Source organism: Gymnoscopelus braueri (assembly GCF_963280865.1).
Source record: "Gymnoscopelus braueri genome assembly, chromosome: 23".
NCBI lineage: Eukaryota > Metazoa > Chordata > Actinopteri > Myctophiformes > Myctophidae > Gymnoscopelus > Gymnoscopelus braueri.
The window spans coordinates 8050370-8072131 of record NC_137625.1 but is presented as its reverse complement, the minus strand read 5'-3'; the positions used below and the strand labels follow the sequence as shown (position 1 = coordinate 8072131).

At 39.6% G+C, this 21762-nt stretch overlaps 1 protein-coding gene across 1 annotated transcript; it reads left to right on the top strand.

Annotated features, from left to right (window-relative positions):
* Positions 1-776: 776 nt before the first annotated feature.
* Positions 777-19901, top strand: tnnt2e (troponin T2e, cardiac; the record flags this gene model as incomplete). Its single annotated transcript, XM_080420613.1, has 11 exons — positions 777-808; positions 924-931; positions 9351-9372; positions 9481-9538; positions 10027-10143; positions 11597-11674; positions 12019-12132; positions 13283-13395; positions 13784-13874; positions 16238-16275; positions 19837-19901. 11 exons carry the CDS (start codon positions 777-779, stop codon positions 19871-19873), a joined length of 708 nt encoding a protein of 235 aa, XP_080276739.1. The 3' UTR covers positions 19874-19901.
* Positions 19902-21762: the final 1861 nt, after the last annotated feature.

The following is a 21762-nucleotide window of genomic DNA, read 5'->3' as shown; positions in this document are numbered from 1 at the left end:
TATAACTAAGGTCGACCCTGAATACACATTCCTAACCCTAACCTTTCCCTAATTGTAAGCCTAACCCCCCCCCACACACACACACACACACACACACAAGACATGAAAAAAATATCTTCAAAGAGGTCTCACTGCTCACTACTAGTACTATACAAGCAGATGGAACAGAGCTTCTAGCACGCTGAACATCTAGAAAGGAGAAGAGATATGTGGACAGAGCCTTTGAGACAACACATCCAGCAGTGGGCTTAAAAAAATGGAGAATGGTGCACATCCATAAATAATTGATGGCTGGGTGTAGGCCTACTGATACATTCAAGATTGTGCGTGCCTGCGTGTGTGTGTGTGTGTGTCTCAGTTTAATGGCTGCACTGAGTATTGCTTCATTGTAGCAGAACATGGACGTGCACAATGTTAGAGTAGAAGGCCAAAAAACTGTGTAAATTGTGGTGTGACATGTCAATTAGGGCTGGGAAATAATAGATAATAATAATAATAGATATACAATATCGATATCATGATATGGGGCTTATCTGGGATTTTGGATATCGTAATATGATGTGTTGTCTTTTCCTGGTTTTAGTAACTGAAGACTTCTGTGCAGAAATGGTCAAAACATTTCATAACTTATGAAAATGTGTCGTGAGCTTGTAGATTGGCTATAGTATATTCACAATTTTTGTAAATTATATGCAATATTAATGCCACAATAAGGTGTTTGAGCATTAAACTGAAGCACGGGCTGCTTTCCTCTTCTCAGGTGATTCAAATCCAACATGGCCGACGACGAAGTTATCGAGGAGATGCAGTAAGTATCAAACCATTAAAGTCGTCTGGTAAATGACTGTGTGAATTGAACTTATTCGCATTGAATGCCACAAAAGCTGACGACCTTTCTGTTCTTTCTTTCTGTTGTTTTCCAGGGAGGAAGGTAGAGTAAAAAAAGTGTGGAAAGCACTGGCACTCACTTGTCCTTTCCAAAATAATGTGGTTTAGTTTTTTTTTGAGCATCGCTTTGCCTGGTCTATGCTGACCTCAATGTGTCTGTTCAGAGGCAGCTCTAGAGACGCACCCAGAGGAAGGTAAAAAGGCTTCTGCATGGCTTTCATGCGTTGTGATTTGACGTGAAACGTGTATTTTATTTTATTTTTGTATTATTTGTGTTAAACAACAATTTGCTCCTCATCTCACTTTTTTTCTGTTGTGTAAGATGTGTATTAGTGTGTCTACAGCTGTCTACAGCTTGTGTCATCTGTGATGAACAGTCATAGTTTATTGTCACTTATTGTTATCTCTTGAAATGCTAACTTCATTCATCACCACTGATCGATCGTACAGGCATACAGCCTGTGTTTCCTCATAATGTGTTTTAGCAAAATGTGTGGGTTCTGTTCCTGGATTGACTGTTATTGTAGAGCCGACCAATGCCAGTCATCCGGTCCATGGGTTTCAATGTTCTGACAAGGGTTGCATGAGAATTTGCACTCATACTGTCCGTTGTAACCCCAAGGCATGCTTAAATGATTTAATTCTGATCAAATCTGATCAGAATTATTACATAATGAGCCCAAGTAACGGTGTAATTTAATTCTGATCAGATTTGACTTTTTGAATCTATACTGCAGTGTTGTCTAATCTGAATCAGTTACATTTCCAGTGCTTAATCACATTTTTTTTGCCAGCTATTTGGTCAAACTGACATTTATACGAAAGCTATATAGGCTGCATTCTCCATAGGCAGAGGTGGGTAAAGTAGCGAAAAACTGTACTCAAGTAAAAGTATTGTTATTTTCAAATAATAATGACTTGAAGTCAAGTAGAAGTAAAAGTAGTCATGCAAATAATTACTGAAGAGTAAGAAAGTATCTATAGTAGGGGGTACTAAGCACAAAAAATGGCCAAATCGTTACGCGGCGGATAAAAGCATGAAATTTGATACAGATGTCCCTTGGGTCATCCTAAAACATCCTAGAAGGGGTGCCCAAAAAAATCTTAAACAGGAAGTGACTTATGGACAAAATTCAAAATGGCCACCTAAACTGTTGACCGTTGACTCAAAAGACACCAAAAGAATCTCCAAAAAGCATAAAATTTGGCACATATGTCCCTTGGGTCATCCTAAGACATCCTAGAAGGGTTGCCCAAAGGAATCTGAAACAGGAAGTGAGTTATTGACTAAATTGAAAATGACCGCCTAGTGTTGTCGATTGACTCAAAAGACAACTAAAGAATCTCATAAAAGCATACAATTTGGCACACATGTCTTTTTGGTCATCCTAAGACATCCTAGAAGGGGTGCCCAAAGAAATCTTAAGCAGGAACTGAGTTATTGACAAAATTGAAAATGGCCGCCTACAGTGTTATCTATTGACTCAAAAGACAACTAAAGAATCTCATAAAAGCATACAATTTGGCATACATGTCCCTTGGGTCATCCCAAGACATCCCAGAAGGGGTGCCCAAAAAAATCTTAAACAGGAAGTGAGTCATTGACAAAATTGAAAATGACCGCCTACAGTGTTGTCGATTGACTCAAAAGACAACTAAAGAATCTCATAATGGCATACATGTCCCTTGGGTCATCCTAAGACATCCTAGAAGGGGTGCCTGAAATTATCTGAAACAGGAAGTGAGTTATTGACTAAATTGAAAATGGCTGTGTACAGTCTTGACAGATGATGCAAAAGACACTCATAAAAAATAATCTCATAAAAGCATGAAATTTGGTACAAATGTCCCTTGGGTGATCTGAATGCATCCTAAGGGGTGCCAAAAAAAGTTTGAATAGTCTCTCAATGGAAAACACTCCTCCCACACGGGCTGCACTGCTACAATATTCAAATCGAGCAGCCAATCTAGCATTTGGTCCAGAAGCCTGAAAGCTATGCAATCTCTACCATCTCCTGACAAATAAATTAAAGTCGCTGATTCGTGGACACCTTTATGGACACTCTTGCCAGAGGCTGCTTAAGTTTGTAGAGAACTCAAGTGTGGCTGCAAAGCTGAGCCCTTCTGTTCGAGAAAGTGTAGATGCCGGGATGCTGGGTTACCTTGCAGAGCATTATGCCAATGTGCTGGTAATTGCGAAATGGCACACATGAATACATGTAGTTACTAAACACTAATCACAAAAAAACAGTAATGATCAAGAAGAAAATACATGAGAAGATAGAGTGTAAAACAAGCAAGAAGATGTAGAGTGCAAAATAAATAAGATGCAGAGAGTAAAATAAGAATATGCAGAGTAAGATAAGATGCAGAGTAAAATAAATGAGAATATGCAGAGAGTTAGATAAATAAAGAAGATTTAAAGAGTACAATAAAAAAATTATGCAGAAAGTAAAATAAATAAGTGATGTAGAAATGAAAACAGAAGGTAGACTACAAAATACGGCAAGTTATGCACTGCATAACCTGTCGTATTGAGTCTGCATAATATGCAGACTGCCATGGTCAACTGTTTAAACAGCCATTTAGAATTTCTTCAACATGGTCCCTTCCTAAAAAGTTTAATAAACAAGCAAACAAATAAATAACCCCTTCTAGGATATATTAAGAAGCACTCAATGTACGTACCAAATTATACACTTTTATGACGTCCCCTTATGTTTTCTTTTGTGTCAACTGCTTTTAGGCGGTCACTGCCTGTTTAAAACCTTTTTGGGCACCCCTTGTAGGATGCGTTCAGATCACCCAAGGGACATTTGTACCACATTTCATGCTTTTATGAGATTCTGTAGGTATCTTGCATCATCTTTCAACACTGTAGGCGGCCATTTTCAATTTAGTCAATAACTCACTTCCTGTTTCAGATTATTTTTGGCACCCCTTCTAGGATGTGTTAGGATGACCCAAGGGACATATGTGCCAAATTGTATACTTTTTGGAGATTCTATAGGCTTTTTGAGTCAATCGCCAACACTGTAGGCGGCCATTTTCAATTTAGTCAATAACTCACTTCCTGTTGAAGACTTTTTTGGGCACCCCTTCTAGGATGTCTTAGGATGACCCAAGGGACATGTGTGACACATTTGATACTTTTTGGAGATTCTTTAGTTGTCTTTTGAGTCAATCGACAACACTAGGCGGCCATTTTCAATTTGGTCAATAACTCACTTCCTGTTTCAGATTTTTTTGGGCTCCCCTTCTAGGATGTCTTAGGATGACCCAAAGGACATGTGTGCCACATTTTATGCTTTTTGGAGATTATTTTGGTGTCTTTTGAGTCAACGGTCAACAGTTTAGGTGGCCATTTTGGATTTTGTCCATAACTCACTTCCTGTTTAAGATTTTTTTGGGCACCCCTTCTAGGATGTTTTAGGATGACCCAAGGGACATCTGTATCAAATGTCATGCTTTTATCCGCCGCGTAACAATTTTTCACTTAGTACCCCCTACTACTAGTGAAATATATTTCAAATTGTATTTGCTTGTCCAATAGAATTAAAACAAAAAAATGTCTGGCTGAAGTAACATATAGCCAAATCATTTGACACGTTACTTTATATATATGTATATATATATATATATATATATATATATATATATATATTATATATATAACCCTTTAAAGTAAAATCTACATTTTGATTTGACTTTAAACTTTTGCTGTTGTGTGCATGACACAGCTCATGTTGGTGTTAATGTGGGAGGAAATATTTGTTGGTCCCACTGGTGTCACGTAAATACCACGCTGTCTTTGACCAAATAGACTACCAGCCTGCTCCTGGTGGTCTGTCTGTGGGGGGCTTCATTGATCTACTAATACATATTATTTCTTTATTCATTCAGTCGTGGAGACCGTCGAGGAAGTGGAAGGTAAAGCTTTGCATGGCTTCTTGTTCTGCGGAGGTCTTTGACTGCACCCTGCGCACAGCTTTTTATTTTTATTTTTTTAGATGACAACTTGTAAAATAATTGGGTTGGCGTTCTGTTTCTTTGGGCGGGGGGGGGGTGTTGACACGGTGTGGTCTGCAGTGTACAATGTCACACTTGCAGACAGTTAGTCACAGATTTTACAGTGCAGGATCTACTAGGCATAAAGATGGTGTAAGTGATATTTAATCATTGCTAGAGAGTGTTAGTTCAGTAATAGGGGTCTATCTGTCTCTCCATAACATTTTCAGGGCAGGATACAATTGTTTTTCTTTTTTCTTTACTGAACTGCATTCAGTAGGACACAGGTATAAGGGCACGGCCACACCGCACTTTTATTTTACCTCTGTGGCGGAATCTGCCGATGCTTTGTCAATGCAAATGCGTGGATTCTTGGAAAAAATGCGCAAGACCATGAATCCACGCATTTGCATTGACAAAGCATTGGCAGATTCCGCCCCATAGGTAAAGTAAAGGTAAAATAAAAGTGTGGTGTGGCCGTGCCCTTACTGGATAAACAAGTGAAATTCGAAGTGGTGACACAAAAAACTATGAGCAGACAAAATGGAAATATAACATTATACATTTTAAGCTGCTAAATTATCTTTATTGAGTTCTCTCTCTGGGAAAAAAAAGTTCTGTTCACTAAAGAGCTTCTGACCAACACACTATAGCAATGATTACTATTGAAACATAGCTTTAACATTTTAAAAGTGTTTTGTTTGTTTGTTTCTTACAAAGACATATCACTTACACCCCATTAGTGATAGGCACCAATAGAGTGATAGGCACTGCTGATCACCTTTTAGTTTATCTTGTTTCTTTCATGTTTTTGGCTACAAAATGAATCCATCTCATGTTATTGCCATGTAGAGGAGGCTCCAGCAGAACCTGAAGGTAATCTTTACATACATTCAACACTGAGTAACACATTACCGACATTATATTAGACATTATAAAAATCTTCCTTCTCATTTATCCAGTATTAACATTTGAAGTATGTGCTTTCATCTATTTTAGCAAGTAGCTAAATAGATGTATAGATGTAATCAATGTATTTTACATGTTTGCTAATATTTATGCAAGCAACATATATCAACATAGTTGCTTGTCAGTAATACAGCTATACGACAAATAAAGTAGCGCATATATTACTACAATATTCAGTTTGTTTATGACTCACACAATCTTATGCTTTTGTAACAGAGACTCCTGCTGTAGTAGAAGGTAAATGCCTTTTCCCCCTATTTCCATAATTCCATAATTTCTCATATACAGTAATGGGCATTTAAAGTAAATTCACAAGTATATAGTGCCAGCACACTATATGCTGCTAGATACTGTATATTCACACAACTAATATGCTTATTATTTTATACCACTATAGAAACTCCTGATGTTGAGGAAGGTAAAATGTATTTACTTATTTATGTATTAAGATGATGCTCTTGTTACATACATATTGACATAACTAATGCTTATTATTTTATACCACCATAGAGCCTCCTGCTAATTTTATTTATTTGCTGTTAAGATGCTTTTAGATGACAGCTTGTTACATAATACTGTTACATACTGTGCATTCACACAACTAATCCTATATTTATGATCTTATGCCACCATATAGAGTCTCCTGCTGTAGAAGAAGGTAATTCTACCTTTCTGCTGACTATGTTGATAGTCTCAATAGTGATAGTTTTACAACAATCAATAGTTTTACACACTATCAACACTTTTAATACTGTGTAGTGTGTTATAGTGTGTTAATACAGTCAACACACAACTCATGCTAATCCTATGTTTACCATTCTGCCACCATAGAACCACCTGCGGCAGAGGAAGGTAATTCCACTTTTCTGCTGTGAATAAGATGATAGTCTTCGAAGTAAATCTTAAACAAGCTGGAAATGAGCTTCATCTGTCTTTGTTATCTGGCACCATATCGGATCACTTATTTTATTTTAAGCAACATTCAGGTTACAGTTTCTAATAAGTTATTCTCATATTCTTTTTGCATTGATCATGATCATTGATCAACTGCCCTGTGTCCACTATACCTGCCAAAAGAACCAGCCCAAGCAGGTAATATTGTGCTTGAATTCAACATTTAGTAATGGGCTAATAATTTCAGTCACAGTTTACTGTTAGTTAAAATAGCCTAGTACATCATTATTAGTAATTAAAATGTAAGAAAATATCATTAACATGTTTTTTTGCTGAAAAAAATTAAAATAATTATTATAATAATTTGAGTTTGAGTTCAAATAATGTACTAGTGGTGGAAGAAGTACTCAGCTTATTTTCTTAAGTAAAAGTACCAATACCACAATATAAAAATAAAAGTAAACCCAAGTAATTCAACCACATGATATGCTGACGTCTCTTATGTCCTTTGCACCAGAGCGCCGTTTTAGCGTCATGGACGAAGGTAATCAGTTGGGTTTATGTCGTTCACTTTTGAATTCCCTGCATTTCATTTGGTTTGCATGTACGAGCTATGCATGCATGTTTGTCTTTTCTGATCCTTGCTGTGAACCATTAGTTCTCAACCTTTTTCATTTTAATTAACGCAGACTCCCTGATCTGATCCTACACTGTAAACCCCTTTGTGTTAATCTAACTCTAATAAGAGTGTACACATGATAACATGGTTCAGTAAGTGTCTGTTTGGACCCCCGGTGGCCCCCAGACCCTACTTTGAGAACCAGTGTCATGGACCACACACTGTAAAATTACTGACAAACGTAAAAAGCTGTACACATTTTTTTATATATATTTTATATGAAATGTAAAAAAGAAAAGGCTTGATGAAGTGATATTACTCAATCGGAGGACAACATAATACTTCCCCAGAATAATGGTCCACAGTACTGTAGATTATGATCCAAACTGACCCTTTTATTTGTATTATTAACAATACAAATTAACCAATGGGTTCAACTTAAAATGTTCTGCTGGAATGGCTTCTATCAAAATATGTAGCAGATATCTGAGGATCGGCTCGGGACATCCCCGATTACTTAGTATATGTTACTAACAGATGATATGATGCCAACCAGTCTCTCATGAGAGCAGTGTGATGTTACCCTTTGTGAAAGGAAAAAAAAACTTTAAAGGGAAGCTTAATTTCATCTGCATCTACTACGCCCATGTTATATCCTGTGACCCTCATATCCTGCATAAGTCTACCTGGGAAAAAATGTCATTGTCTCATTGACCTGTGTGTTCTGACCTAGTCTCTCAAGCCAGACAACTATTCCACAGTCTCTGAATGCTACTCTGTAACTACCAGAGGTGTGGACTCGAGACTTGGATTTGAGACTCGACTTGGGACTCGAGTCACATTTGATTACTTTAGACTTACTTGATCAAATCAAAACAATACTTGAACTTCAACGCCAATGACTCGTGACTTCACTTGACATGAGCCCTCTCTTGACTTGAGACTTTGAGTCTTTTCACGTCACTTAATCACAAGCTTAGGACTAAACAAAGAGTCCTAAACAAAGAGTTTAGGACTTGGACTTTACTAGGGACTTGTCAGTCTCACTTGGGACTTGAGTCGTGGAATTCTGGATCAATCGGCAATCGATGAGGCACATAGGAGTCGAGACAATATTCTAGGTGGTGATGATTATGCTTTATGTACATGATATCCTGGGGAGAAATACAATAACACTCATGTCAGTGGTACAGTAAGTAGTTCTGCCAAGAGCACAGGGCAGAGATTGTAGTTATACAGTAGCTGCTTCAAGGACAAACTGAACCATAACAAGATAGGCTGTACCAAAACAATAGCTGTTAGAACTAGTGAGACATTTAGACTCTTACAAGCTGCCAAATATCATAATGTATTGTAGAAGTATTATAAGTGATGGTAAAATATGAAGGTTAGATATAAGCAGCCATATCATTTCTTCCTCACTTGTCAGTCTTGACTTGGGACTTATTGACTCGGGACTCGAGAGCAAAGACTTGAGACTTACTTGTACTTGCGAGACAGTGACTTTGTCCTTGTCCCACCTCTGCCACGCGAACGGAAGCTGTCACCTGTTCATCATTTCCGTTCACGGAAATATATATTTATAAATATCTTTCAAATATAACGGGGTGGGAGGCGGATGTCTGCTGTAATTTCTTTGCATTTTTAGCACTTCTGTGGCACAGACTGTTTAGGCGGAAGCATTTGAAAATTGTGTCCGTCTCGAGAGACTAGCTGTCACCTAACTGCTTCCGGAGTTGTATTTGTGGAGTGTGTATCTTCTCTCAGCCATGTCAGAACATTGACTCGTTTGGTATCCTTGTATTCTCTGCATTTAAATGTTACAGTACCATACTTAGAAGAATCTGTGAGTGAGTGAGCGGGTAGTGGCTTTTTTATTTTCTTATAGATTATTTTCTTATAATAATTTACTATCACCGACTGTTCCACTGTTGGCTGTAAGACATGAAATAATCTCTGTTTCTGTCTACAGGAGATTCCAAAGGAAAGCCAAAGTAAGTCTCATCATCCCCGTCATTCTGTTTTACTTGATATCAATAAACCAGAAGGTTTGTGGGATATTGAGTTCATTATTCTAAACCAGGATCTTCAATGCTCACCAGGTTTGCCCCGTCTATGCAACCCCCCAAGATACCTGAGGGAGACAAAGTTGACTTTGATGTAAGTCATGCATGCATCATTTCAGTAGTATGATATGCATGTATCATTTATACATTGGTAGACAAAGTACTCCACCTCCAACACCAGTATCCTACTTGAGTCAAAGTATATCCTGGTCAAATGTTGCTCAACTACAAGTGAAAGTTGCTCTGCCAAATTTGTACTTGAGTTAAATTACTGAAGTAGTTTAAAATACTGAAGTATTCAAAAGTATACATCCTATACATTTATATATCAATGTATGCACCCAAAAATATCATTAATAGTCAAAATAGCAGATCTACAAGCTCAAAGTGCGTCGCTTCGCACCACGTTTCGAGCTTGTATATTGGCTCCTTTTGATACTTTTGTGTGACGTGGTAGTATGATCAAGTATGGTGTTAATTTATGGAAAAAAAACACAAAAAGTTAGAATATGGAGTTAAGAGAGGCTTCTGGCCGACAGCAACGATATGTATAGCCAACTATGTTACTGTCCACCCCTGCAGGACATCCACAGGAAGCGTCAGGAGAAGGACATGTCTGAGCTGCAGTCCCTGATCGAGTGTCACTTCCAGCAGAGGAAGAAAGATGAGGAGGAGCTCATCGCCCTGGTCACCAGGATCGTAAGTACAGGAGGCCTGCAACACTTCATCCAACTAATCCATTTAATAGATCATTAAAAAAAAACAGGGGGTACAATGGCCGGGTGGTTAAGGTGCATACCACATAGGCTCTAATGCGCAGCGAGTCGCGGGTTCGATTCCCGCGGCCGATGGCCTTTGCTGCGCGTCACTCCCTTCCGTCACTCCCTGTTTCCGGTCTCTCTCTACTATACTATCCAAATAAATGCAGAAAATACCTTCTTTTTTTTTTTTACGGTAAAGGCCTTTGCAGACGGGGTGCGATTGGTCAATCAGTTTTTACCGCATGCGAAAAGACTCACGAATCGAACTGATTTCGATTGAGAAAAAAAAACGCATTGCCGCAACCACCGCAAATTCGGAGCCGGTGTGCATGAGGTCATAGAGAACCATGTGTTCTTTTAAAAAATGATATTGTCCGTTTTTTCCGTGCGAAAAATCGCACCCTGTCTGCAAAGGCCTGTAGCCTACAGTATATTAAGGTTGGGTCTACGATGCAGTCAGGCTGTAAGGCTTCATAACGCTCGTTACAAATGTTCATAATCACGCATAAGAACTCATAACAAGGTGTATGAAGTATTATAAGTGCTGGTCACTCATAATGCATTATAAGCTCAGCAGAACAGCACATTATAACTACCAGGTAACACTTTACTTAAAGGCTGTATCTATAATGCATTATAAGCACATTTATACTGTAATGCATTATAGTGCACTTATAAGGCTTCATAACACTCGTTATAAACGTTTGTAATTATGCGTAATTACAAATTAAACTTATAACAAAGACGCTTTATAACTGACCAAGGTAGGGTAGTTATAATCTGCTGTTCCACTGAGCTTATAATGAATTATGATTATGAACGGCACTTATGATATTTCATAAACCTTGTTATAAGGTTTTGTGCATAATTATCAACATTTAACAAATGTGAAAGTACTCATTATACAGAATGGTCCATTTCACAATCTTATTGGATTGTAATTAGTAATGCATTAATGTGTTTATCACTTCACTGTTGCAGCTGGAAAAGGTGGGGCTTATTTTATCCTATAATAATACTTCATGTATGTTTTGTATTAATAATCTAAATCTGCAAAGTAACTAGTGACTAAAGCTGTCAAATAATTGTAGTTGAGAAAAAAAGTACAATATTTGCCCCTGAGACGTAGTAGAAGTATAAAAGTATTCGAAAAATGGAAATACTTAAGTAATGTATAAAACTACCTCAAAGCTTAGTGTAGTACTCGTGTAGTAACTGTAGTTATTTTCCACCACTGGTTTCTCAATGTGTTCACACTTGTATTTTCTACGTTTTCTGTGTGTGTGTGTGTGTGCGTGTGCGTGCGTGTCCATGTGCACACGTTTGTGTGTGTGCGTGTGCGTGTGTGTGTGTGTGTGTGCACACACGTGCATTCGTTTGTGTGCGTGCAGGATAAGCGTCGTGCGGAGCGTGCTGAACAGCAGAGGGTCCGCTCTGAGCAGGAGAAGGAGAGACAGGCCCGCATGGCTGTGAGTTCACTACACCAGTGGTTTAAACTTTTTCATGTCAAGGACCCCTAATTTTATATATTTTTGGGCAGCGGACCACAATCTGAAAGTATTTTTTACTGTTACATTTAATGGAAAATAATAATAATCCCTTATCTGAGTATCAGAGTTCAATTATCATTTTACAGTGTAGGTTTGGTGGTTCCAGAGATAAAAAGGGGTTTCAAATGGCGGTCCGTAAAAATATCAAACTGGAGGTCCTTGAATTTAAAAGGGTTGAGAACATAAGCTCATTATTTTAATATTTTATTTTAATATTTTACGTTCACATTCACATCATTTTCGCATTCTATCTGTGCACACAGGAGGAGAAGGAGAGGAGGGAACAAGATGATGTGCGTAAGAAACAAGATGATGAGACCAAGAAAAAGAAAGCTCTGACTAACATGACTCAGCAGTATGCTGGCGTTCAACATAAGGTTAGTAGCATGGCATTTCTTTTATGGTTTGTACATTGGACAACATAGTGTAGCATGGCATTTTTTAATGTTTTTTTCATTGGACGACATAGTGTAGCATATCAGTATCATGGTTAGTATCATGTCATTATCTTGTCAGTATCATGGTCAGTATCATGGTCAGTATCATGTCAGTATCATGATCAGTATATCATGTTAATATCATGGTCAGTATCATGGTCAGTATCATGGTCAGTATCATGTCAATATCATGGTCAGTATCATGTCAGTATCATGATCAGTATATCATGTCAGTATCATGGTCAGTATCATGGTCAGTATCATGGTCAGTATCATGGTCAGTATCATGGTCAGTATCATGTCAATATCATGGTCAGTATCATGTCAGTATCATGATCAGTATATCATGTCAGTATCATGGTCAGTATCATGTCAATATCATGGTCAGTATCATGTCAGTATCATGTCAGTAGCATGTCAGTATCATGGTCAGTATCATGGTCAGTATCATGTCAGTATCATCTCAGTATCATGGTCAGTATCATGTCAGTATCATGGTCAGTATCATGTCAGTATCATGTCAGTATCATGATCAGTATATCATGTCAGTATCATGGTAGGTATCATGGTCAGTATCATGGTTAGTATCATGGTCAGTATCATGTCAGTATCATGTCCAGTATTATGGTCAGTATCATGTCAGTATTATGGTCAGTATCATGGTCAGTATCATGTCAGTATGATGGTCAGTATCATGGTCAGTATCATGTCAGTATGATGGTCAGTATCATGGTCAGTATCATGGTCAGTATCATGGTCAGTATCATGGTCAGTATCATAGTCAGTATCATGTCAGTATGATGGTCAGTATCATGTCAGTATCATGGTCAGTATCATGGTCAGTATCATAGCCAGTATCATGTCAGTATGATGGTCAGTATCATGTCAGTATCATGGTCAGTATCATGTCAGTATCATGGTCAGTATCATGTCAGTATCATGTCAGTATCATGTCAGTATCATGTCGATTGAAGCTCTCTCCACCACTCCTTGACGGTAGTGAGAGCACAGCCTGTCCTCTTTATATATTTTCATGATGACATGTAACATAAATGGAACCATTATGATTTTGTCGATGTTCCCCATCCAGCAAGATGGTAAGAAAGGCGCTAAGAAGCAGACAGAAAGGGAGAAGAAGAAGAAGATCTTGGCAGACAGGAGGAAGCCGCTCAGCGTTGATCATCTCAGTGAGGATAAACTCAAGTATGTGAAAACCAACCACTGCCTTTCACTGTCTAATAAGGATCATAATATAATATAAATAGTGTTGCTGTCGGGCCTCCTATCTCCATTCTAACTTTTTGGGGTTTTTTTTTAAATTAAAGACCTACTTGATCATACTACAGCGCCACACAAAAGCATCAAACGTAGCAGATCTACAAGCTCGAAGCGTGGCGCGAAGCAACACGTTTTGAGCTTGTACATCTGCTACTTTGCTATTTTTGAATTTGAATACTGAAAAGTAACAGTTGTGGACATACTGTATGAGGTTTCCACCCGACAGAGACGATACAGTATGTAAACACAGTTCGTTTGAAGAGTTTCATTGCAGAAATGTGATATCAAATGTTGTCTTTTTTTCGTTAACCAGGGAGAAGGCCAGTGAGATGTGGCAGTGGCTGATGGGACTGGAGGCGGAGAAGTTCGACCTCAGCGAGAAACTGAAGAAGCAGAAATATGATGTAATTTGTCGTGTTTAACATCTCATCAATTACAATTATCCATTGCACACTGGGCACATAAAGGTGCAGTGGTGGAAAGTAACTAAGTACTTGTACTCAAGTACTGTAGCCTACTTAAGTACTACTTTTACTTTACTGAAGTATTTCCAATTTGCAATACCTTTACTTCTACTCCACTACATCTCAGAGGCAAATATTGTACTTTTACTCTACTACAATTATTTGAAAACTTTAGTTACTAGTTACTTTTCAGATATAAATTATGATGTTATAAAACATACATTAACCACTTTAGCCCTATTTTATACATATTTTATACATAGGCTTGAAAATAGCCGATCTACAAGCTCACAACGCGTCGCATCGCGACGCGTTGTGAGCTTGTAGATCTGCTATTTTCAAACATTTTAGTACTTTTACTTTTGGTACATTTTGATACCAATACTTTTGCACTTTTACTCAAGTCAATTTTGAATTCCGGACATTTACTTGTAACGGAGTACTTCTACATTGCAGTATATTGATACGTTTACTTAAGTAAAACATTTGAGTACTTTTTCCACCTCTGCAAAGGTGGATGGGCCCAGTGTGGCCAGGGGTAAAGTTGTAACGTTTTTGGAAGTTGAACATTTTGAATGGAAAACTTCCTGCCCACCGCTGCGGAGACTCCAGATTCCTCAACATGCTCAACACAATTGAGCATGTCCGCGTGTGGGAAGCTGGGCGGGGATGCCGTTCTCTGTCACTGCACTAGTGAGTTCCACAGGTTGTTCACCGTAGTGTGGAGCTGTAGGAGGAATAGCGTGTTCCTCCACATGCGTTACGTCCTCCCAGTAAAACTCCTCGCCGTCAGGTCAGAGAAGGAGCTACTGGCAGCTTCATGTGTGCCGGAGGAGATGTGGCTGTAGTGTCTACTACACCCTCTCTAACAAACCAACCAATAGGTCAGCAGTGAGAGGGGCCTATCAGTATGACTAAATTAGGAGGGATAAAATGTTTTGCACCAAATTGACATGATTTGGTGGAAGAACTGTGGGAAAACAGTTGGGAAAATATCTTTCCCAACTGGAAAAATGTGACTGCTACTGCTACTCCTATGACATCAGTGAAAGACATGTCAAAAATATGCAATAATTAAGTTAACTTGGTAACTATTGTAAAGGTGAGTGTGTATTAACATACCTACTGCACCCTTTTTAGCTTTCTCTCAGACTACAATAATCAATTCATTATCACAATATAATGTTCACAGAAATGTAATTAGAAGATATCCCAGTGTGCCAGCCATTTTCCTTTCTAACGCAGGTGTTTTCCTTTGCATTGAACATCAAGGTCTGACCAACTTGAGTTTTCTTCGACAAATATTGACCCAGATAATGAGTTAATATAATAATTAAGAAACAGAGCTCAGACTAGTGGTGGACAGCCACCACTAGTGGTGGTTCCCTACCTTTTTTCCATGGACACCCCCTTCTTCTGACAAAAGCTGAGACCACCCACACGTGCACACACTTGTGTTTTTCAGATATGTTAACCTCTTAAGCCCCATATACTTCTTGTATGAAGAATAGTGAAAATGGCCGATCCACAAGCTCACAACACATCACAATGCAATGCATTGTTTTCACTAAGCTTCTTGATAAAATAAAATAAAGTTTCTGTATGACAAGTTGAACTTACATCATATTGAGAACAAACAGGCAGACAGTGTATGACAATTTATGAATTTGTGCAACATGTTTAAAATGTTGGACTACCTCCAATCAGACAAGGCCTCACGATCCGGCCCTTTGATCTTTTTTACCGGACCCCAGGTTGGGAAACAGTGGACTAGTTCACATATTAATTGTACTGTACCCGTCACTGCGGGGCGGTCTATAGAAGTGCCTGTCTAAAACTGCTGTGGCTTGACTTGCAGATGAACGTACTCCAGACCCGAATCAATGAGCAGCAGAAGTTGTGAGTAACGTTGTCATTAAGCTGTGTTGGCCATCGCCGCTGTTTGTGCAACGTTGTATTAAGCTGTGTTTAGCCCTCGCCGCTGTTTGTGTAACGTTGTATTAAGCTGTGTTGGCCCTCGCCGCTGTTTGTGCAGTCTTGCTGTCCGTCTGTTGTCCGTCGTGTCGCGAGTCTGAGTCTACAATTCTACGACGAGTCTACAGTTCATTCAGTTTAGGATTAAGTCAGGTACGTAGGGTTGAGTTGGGCCAGCATCCCATGGGTGGGATTCTTTGGACCACAGGTGACGTGCTCTGCCTGTTGAGGCAGGTCTGCTCTTTGGCTCCACAGGTGTCTGTCCCTGTCCATTGCGTCTCCATGTTCATGTGCTTAGCCAGTCCCTCCGTCTTATGTGTCCCCCGCAGATCGGTCAGCTCCTGGTTCGTGTACAGTGCCACCAGAGGTATGTAAACCTAGCCCAACACCCATGGTTGGTGCGCATTGGTGCTCATCTGTGCTCCACGGAAAGGGGTCCTATTCCCCTCTTATTTACTGCCATTGCTACTGTAGGGTTATAGGTGGAGGCTGATATCGGGAGATATCTCTCAGCCAATCACAGTACGATGTCAGAACTAACTGACGTGTGGTATAACTGATGATACTTAACTGCTGCCTTCAGTAACCTGTTGTGTCCTTCCATTCTCCATTCATTCATTTTAAAGTGGAATTTAGTTTTTTTTTGTTTTCAACCTGCGTCCTATTAGATCAGTGGGTGTAAAATTATTGGAATTGATTCTTTCTGTCGCCTCCGGATGTTTTGCGTCCATCTGGAAGGGCAAGCTGGTAATTCAAATAATATGTCTGAAAACAAAAACCTGCAAATAGAACCCCGGCGAATTTACGGCTTGCCCTTTTGGACACAAAACAAATGGAACAATTACAATACCTTTTACACAGACCCTTCATTTGTGGTCCAAAATGATCCATAAAGTAGTGCCCAGGTGAAAAAACTAAAGCAAATTCCCTTTTAAGCCTAATTCATGCTACAGTGAAAAAGTTTTACATACGGAAATCATGTCAACAATTTTGTTGAAAATGCATAATTTTTGTTGAGTGACTTTTTTGCAGATGCATAAATTAGCCTTCAGACCCCATCATTACCTCTCATCTCCATCCATTGTTCCTTAGAGTAATTATCCCTCCATTCTACAGTACAACAGCCAGATTGTGGCCCTGATCAACTGCCACAAACTCTGTTGCTGGTTGTCACCTCATGTCTTGAAAAGAGTGTCCCCCCCGTCACCGAAAAATAATAGGTTTGATCCATGAATACAGCTGCTTGCACTCTAGTGGCACCATTTCCCAAAAAGAATTGAACCAACTTCTCAAGTTGGTTCAAAACTAAAGTGTACCACTTAAGCCTGATACCCCCAAAAAAAAAAAAAAAAAGAGACTCTACAAGGTTGTAGAACTGCTGTTTTGGAAAGTATCAGAATGCTTAATATAGGGACACCAGGTTTAAAGTGGCTAAAGAAGTTGAGGAAAATGTTTTGATAGAAGCCATAAAGTCTGGATCCAGTCAAGCTGGTAAGTGTTAACATTCTCTCCTTCCAGACAAGTAATTGCTAGATAGTATCTCTAGGCATGTCGGATCTTTCTGATAAAGGTACAGAGAGAGAACACAGAGTGCCAAAGGTAAGACTGCTGCCGATCACTTTTCATTAACCTTGTCCTGTCATGTGTGAGATCATGTACTGTATGTCTGTCTGGCCACTTTAACTATGCAAGCAGCATGATCCTTCATTTCACCCTTTGTCCTTCTTCCTTCTGCCCTCTGCAACTTAACATGTCCTCATGTTAAGTTGCTGCACGTTACATAGAAAATGTTGATCTAAATGCTTTGATGACATCTTGTGATCAAAGAGAGCTATGTAACATTGTATATGAACTGAACACTACTGCGCGCGCGCGCACACACACACACACACACACACACACACACACACACACACACACACACACACACACACACACACACACACACACACACACACACACACACACACTTAACCGGAGTGTAAGTCTTCTTTTTTTTTTGTTAAAATGAGAATTAAATAGCTCTATATTTTAATTGCTATAGAGTGGACAAAGGAATGAAGCACTGGAGCATCATGGCAATTAAAAGCCTTTTTTATTAAAGTGCTAGATAACAATTACTAACGTTTGGATGCCATGTGCATCTTCATCAGAATCTGATAAAGATGCACATGGCATCAAGATGCACATGGCATCATTGTTATTAAGCACCTTATAAATACAAAGGTTTTGAATTGTCCTTTTGTCATGGTGGAACTCCCTCTTCCAGACATAGCTATAGATAAAGTTTTTTTTTTTTAAATAACGGGTTCTCCCCATCTCTGCAGCTCTTTAATAACAGAAATGTTCATGTTGGGATACCAATTTTATGCAATCAGAAGAGAGAACTCACGCAGGATACAGCATGAACAAATGAAATAAAAAACGGCCCTCGGGTGGCTCCGTGGTAAAGTCCTCGCCCACCACCACGGAGGTTGTGGGTTCGAATCCACCGTGGTGCATCCGGCTTTGTCGGGCGTCTTTGCGAACACAATTGGTTTCAGGGGAGGGTGATAATTGTCACTGCATGTATTCCTACGGGCTGGGGCGCCACATGTCGCAGGGAGTGTTGGGTGGGAAGAGTAGCACGAAGGCCCTACGTCCTCTCGGTGGGGGCTCCTCACTGGTAGGTGAGTCAGTAGGATACTAATCTCTCAAGAACAGATTCTGCTCTGCGCTTGAATCTGTCGGGGGGGGTTCGTCATATCGCGTACGCACTGGCCTACAAGTGGGCGTGCCTTCAGATCAGGAAGCAGGCCGCCCACTCAAATGTAGTGGGCGGGATTTACGTGTGTGCCGATCCTTCCCCACTAGAAACAAACCGAAACTCATTTAACGATAGCGTCCTCGGAGCAGACGAAACCACGGAAAGATATTCACGTTTTAACTTGCTCTTTCATCATAGAAACAAGTGGGCTTATAAACAAAACGATTCATGTTCTCTGGGAGAAGTGGTGTTAGTGTTCCGTGTAGAAATATTGTTAGTGGGAATGAAAACATAGTCGCACCACCGGAGGTGAAAGGCTGAAGGCAGACCAAAACCCTGGTTTCCTTGCGCACGGGTGCGCCATTTAGCTCCCCCCAGAGCTAAGTGAAAGAGTAAAAAACAGCAGAGGGCGCTGTTTTTCCTTTTTTATTTGGCGATGGGTTCCCAGATTGGTAAGATTCAACAACAGTGACAACACAGAAATGGGTGTGGGGGGAATTAATTGGCATACCAACTAAATTGGGGAGGAAAATGGGGTAACAAATAATTGGTTACTCTAAATAAAAAATAAATAAATAAATGAAATTAAAAGTTAAAATAATGATGATGATGATAATAATAATAGACAGAATTGGCAACGGAATACTACAAAACTGAATCTGACAAATCAAATTATCTTTGTTGGGTTCTCTCCCCTGATTCAATCAAATTGATGTCTCGACCTGAATTTCTTTTTTCTGTTTACTTAAGACCTGAACATACGAGGAGAGCTCTGTCAAAAACACTCATAATGATTGTTATCGAAATATAGACTTTTTTAAAACACTAACTTTAAACACCACCACACAAGAATAGCAGGAAGGATGGCAGTAATGCTGTCATTTCTCTACCGTTGCTAGTGTGTTATCTAGGGCAGTTGTTCTCAAACTCAGATTTCAAGGATCCCCAGCTGAGTATACATTAGTGCCATAGATCCCCATGCCTCTGAGTAGGTTACGTACAAATGGAACCAAATAGATCCTTTCGGGTCCATTTGGTTACAGACCCCCTGGAACCCCCTCAAGGACCCCTGGGCGTCCTCTGACCCCACTTTGAGAACCACTGATCTAGGTACACAAATACAGTGACACACTGACACTGTATGTTTAACATGCTTGTTCAACAATATTTGTCACTTCACAGCGCCAAGGGTAGAGGCAAGGCCAAGGCCAAGAGATAAGAGGGCGACGTCGTGGAGAAGACCTCCGGAAAGGCGGCGAGCTGGTGTGAATGTCGGAAGGCAGAAGAGATGTAATTCATGTATAATAACATTCAAACATTGGGACAGCACCGCATCCAGCCTGCTGTACATAATAGAGAATAAAGAGATTGTAGCTTTTGAGCCGGTGTCTGTCGTGTGTTGTTTGTGTTGGCTGGCGCCAGTGGTGGGAAGTAACTAAGTACATTTCCCTAAGTAGGCTACTGCACTTCAGTAGGACTTTTTAGGTACTTTTACTTTACTTGTGTGTCCATTTTTCAATACTGTATACTTCTACTCCACTACATCTCAGAGGTAAATATTGTACTTTTTACTCCACTACAATTATTTGAAAACTTTAGCTAGTTATAGGTCAACTTTGTAGTTTTAGATTATTGTTACAAAACACACATTAGCCACTTAAGCCCTATAAACTTCGCCAATCTACCAGCACACAATTCGTCGCATTTTGAAACAAAAATTTTGAGTACTTTTACTTTGGTACTCCAAGTATATTTTGATGCCAATCAGGTATCAATCAACTGTAGTCAACCTACCAGATTATGAGAGGGGTGGGGCCGATATTTTATAACTCTATGGGTGGGACTAGAAAACGAGGAAGTGAGGGAAACAGGTTAAACTAGAAAAAGTGCTGCTCGGAGCACAGGTCTCCGCCAGGTCAGGTAGGTTAGTGTGGTCCAGCAATGTTCGGAATTCGGGCTGGAATGTGAAAAATCTGACAGATCGGACGGATCCGTCTTGATCACTTGACTAAAGAGATAATATGTACAGATTTGCGTGATGTTTGGACAACATTTGTTGGAGTAATATAAAAAAAAAATTCCCAAAAATCGGCCTCCTGGTGGCGGTATAGTAGTGTTAAAAGGGTGGCATTTGTTCCTCAACGTAGTGCAAATGTGCGTGCAAAGTTTCACCGCAATCGGACACTGCGTTCATGATTTGCGGCATTAGTTCAAAGCGGGCCACTCCTGCAAACTTTAGATGTCAATCTTAGCCAATAAGGATGGAATATGACAAATCAAACAGATCCGCCTTGATCACATGACTATAGAGATGATGTGTACCGATTTGTGTGAAATTTGGATAAAATCTGAAGGAGTTATATCCAGAAATGTGTTTTACATAAGTCGGCCTCCTGGTGGCTCTATAAAAGGCAGATTTGAAAAATGCAGGGCAAAGGCTTTTATTTGGCCTCTAGGGAGTGCACATAAAACGTTTTACACCGATCGGTGCAGTTACGGGTAAAAACACGAATTGGCCTGTTATAGCGCCATCATGAGGGCTGATTTAATTTTTTTTAAGTGGCATTTCTTCTTCGGCCTAGGAGGAATGTACGTGCATACTTTCACGGAAATCGCATGCTGTGTTCATGATTTGAGGCATTTTGTTCAAAAGGAGCACTCCTGCAAACTTTGGAAGCCATTCTTAGCCAATCAGGATGGAATATGAAAAATCTGAAAGATGGTTTAATGACTATAGAGGTACCAATTTGCATGACGTTTGGCCAAAATCTCTAAGAGTACTGTAAAAAACAATTTTATTTCAAAAAGCGGCCTCCTGGTGGCGCTATAAAGGTGTGAAAAAACTGGGGCAGAGGTTCTGAATTGGCATCCATGGAGAATGTGTGCACAGTTTCGCTGCGATCAAGCCAACGTTGCTGGAGATTAGCTGCTCACAGACGGACACACACACACTGATGGACTGAAGGACGGACGGACGGACAGGGTGCAAAACATACTCTCTCGCCATGCCTTTTGGCCTGGCGGAGACAAACAGTGATGTTTAAGTGTTGGTTATACGTTCAATAATCTGGTAAATGTTGTTACCAAATTAAGAGCCAGGGTAAGGAT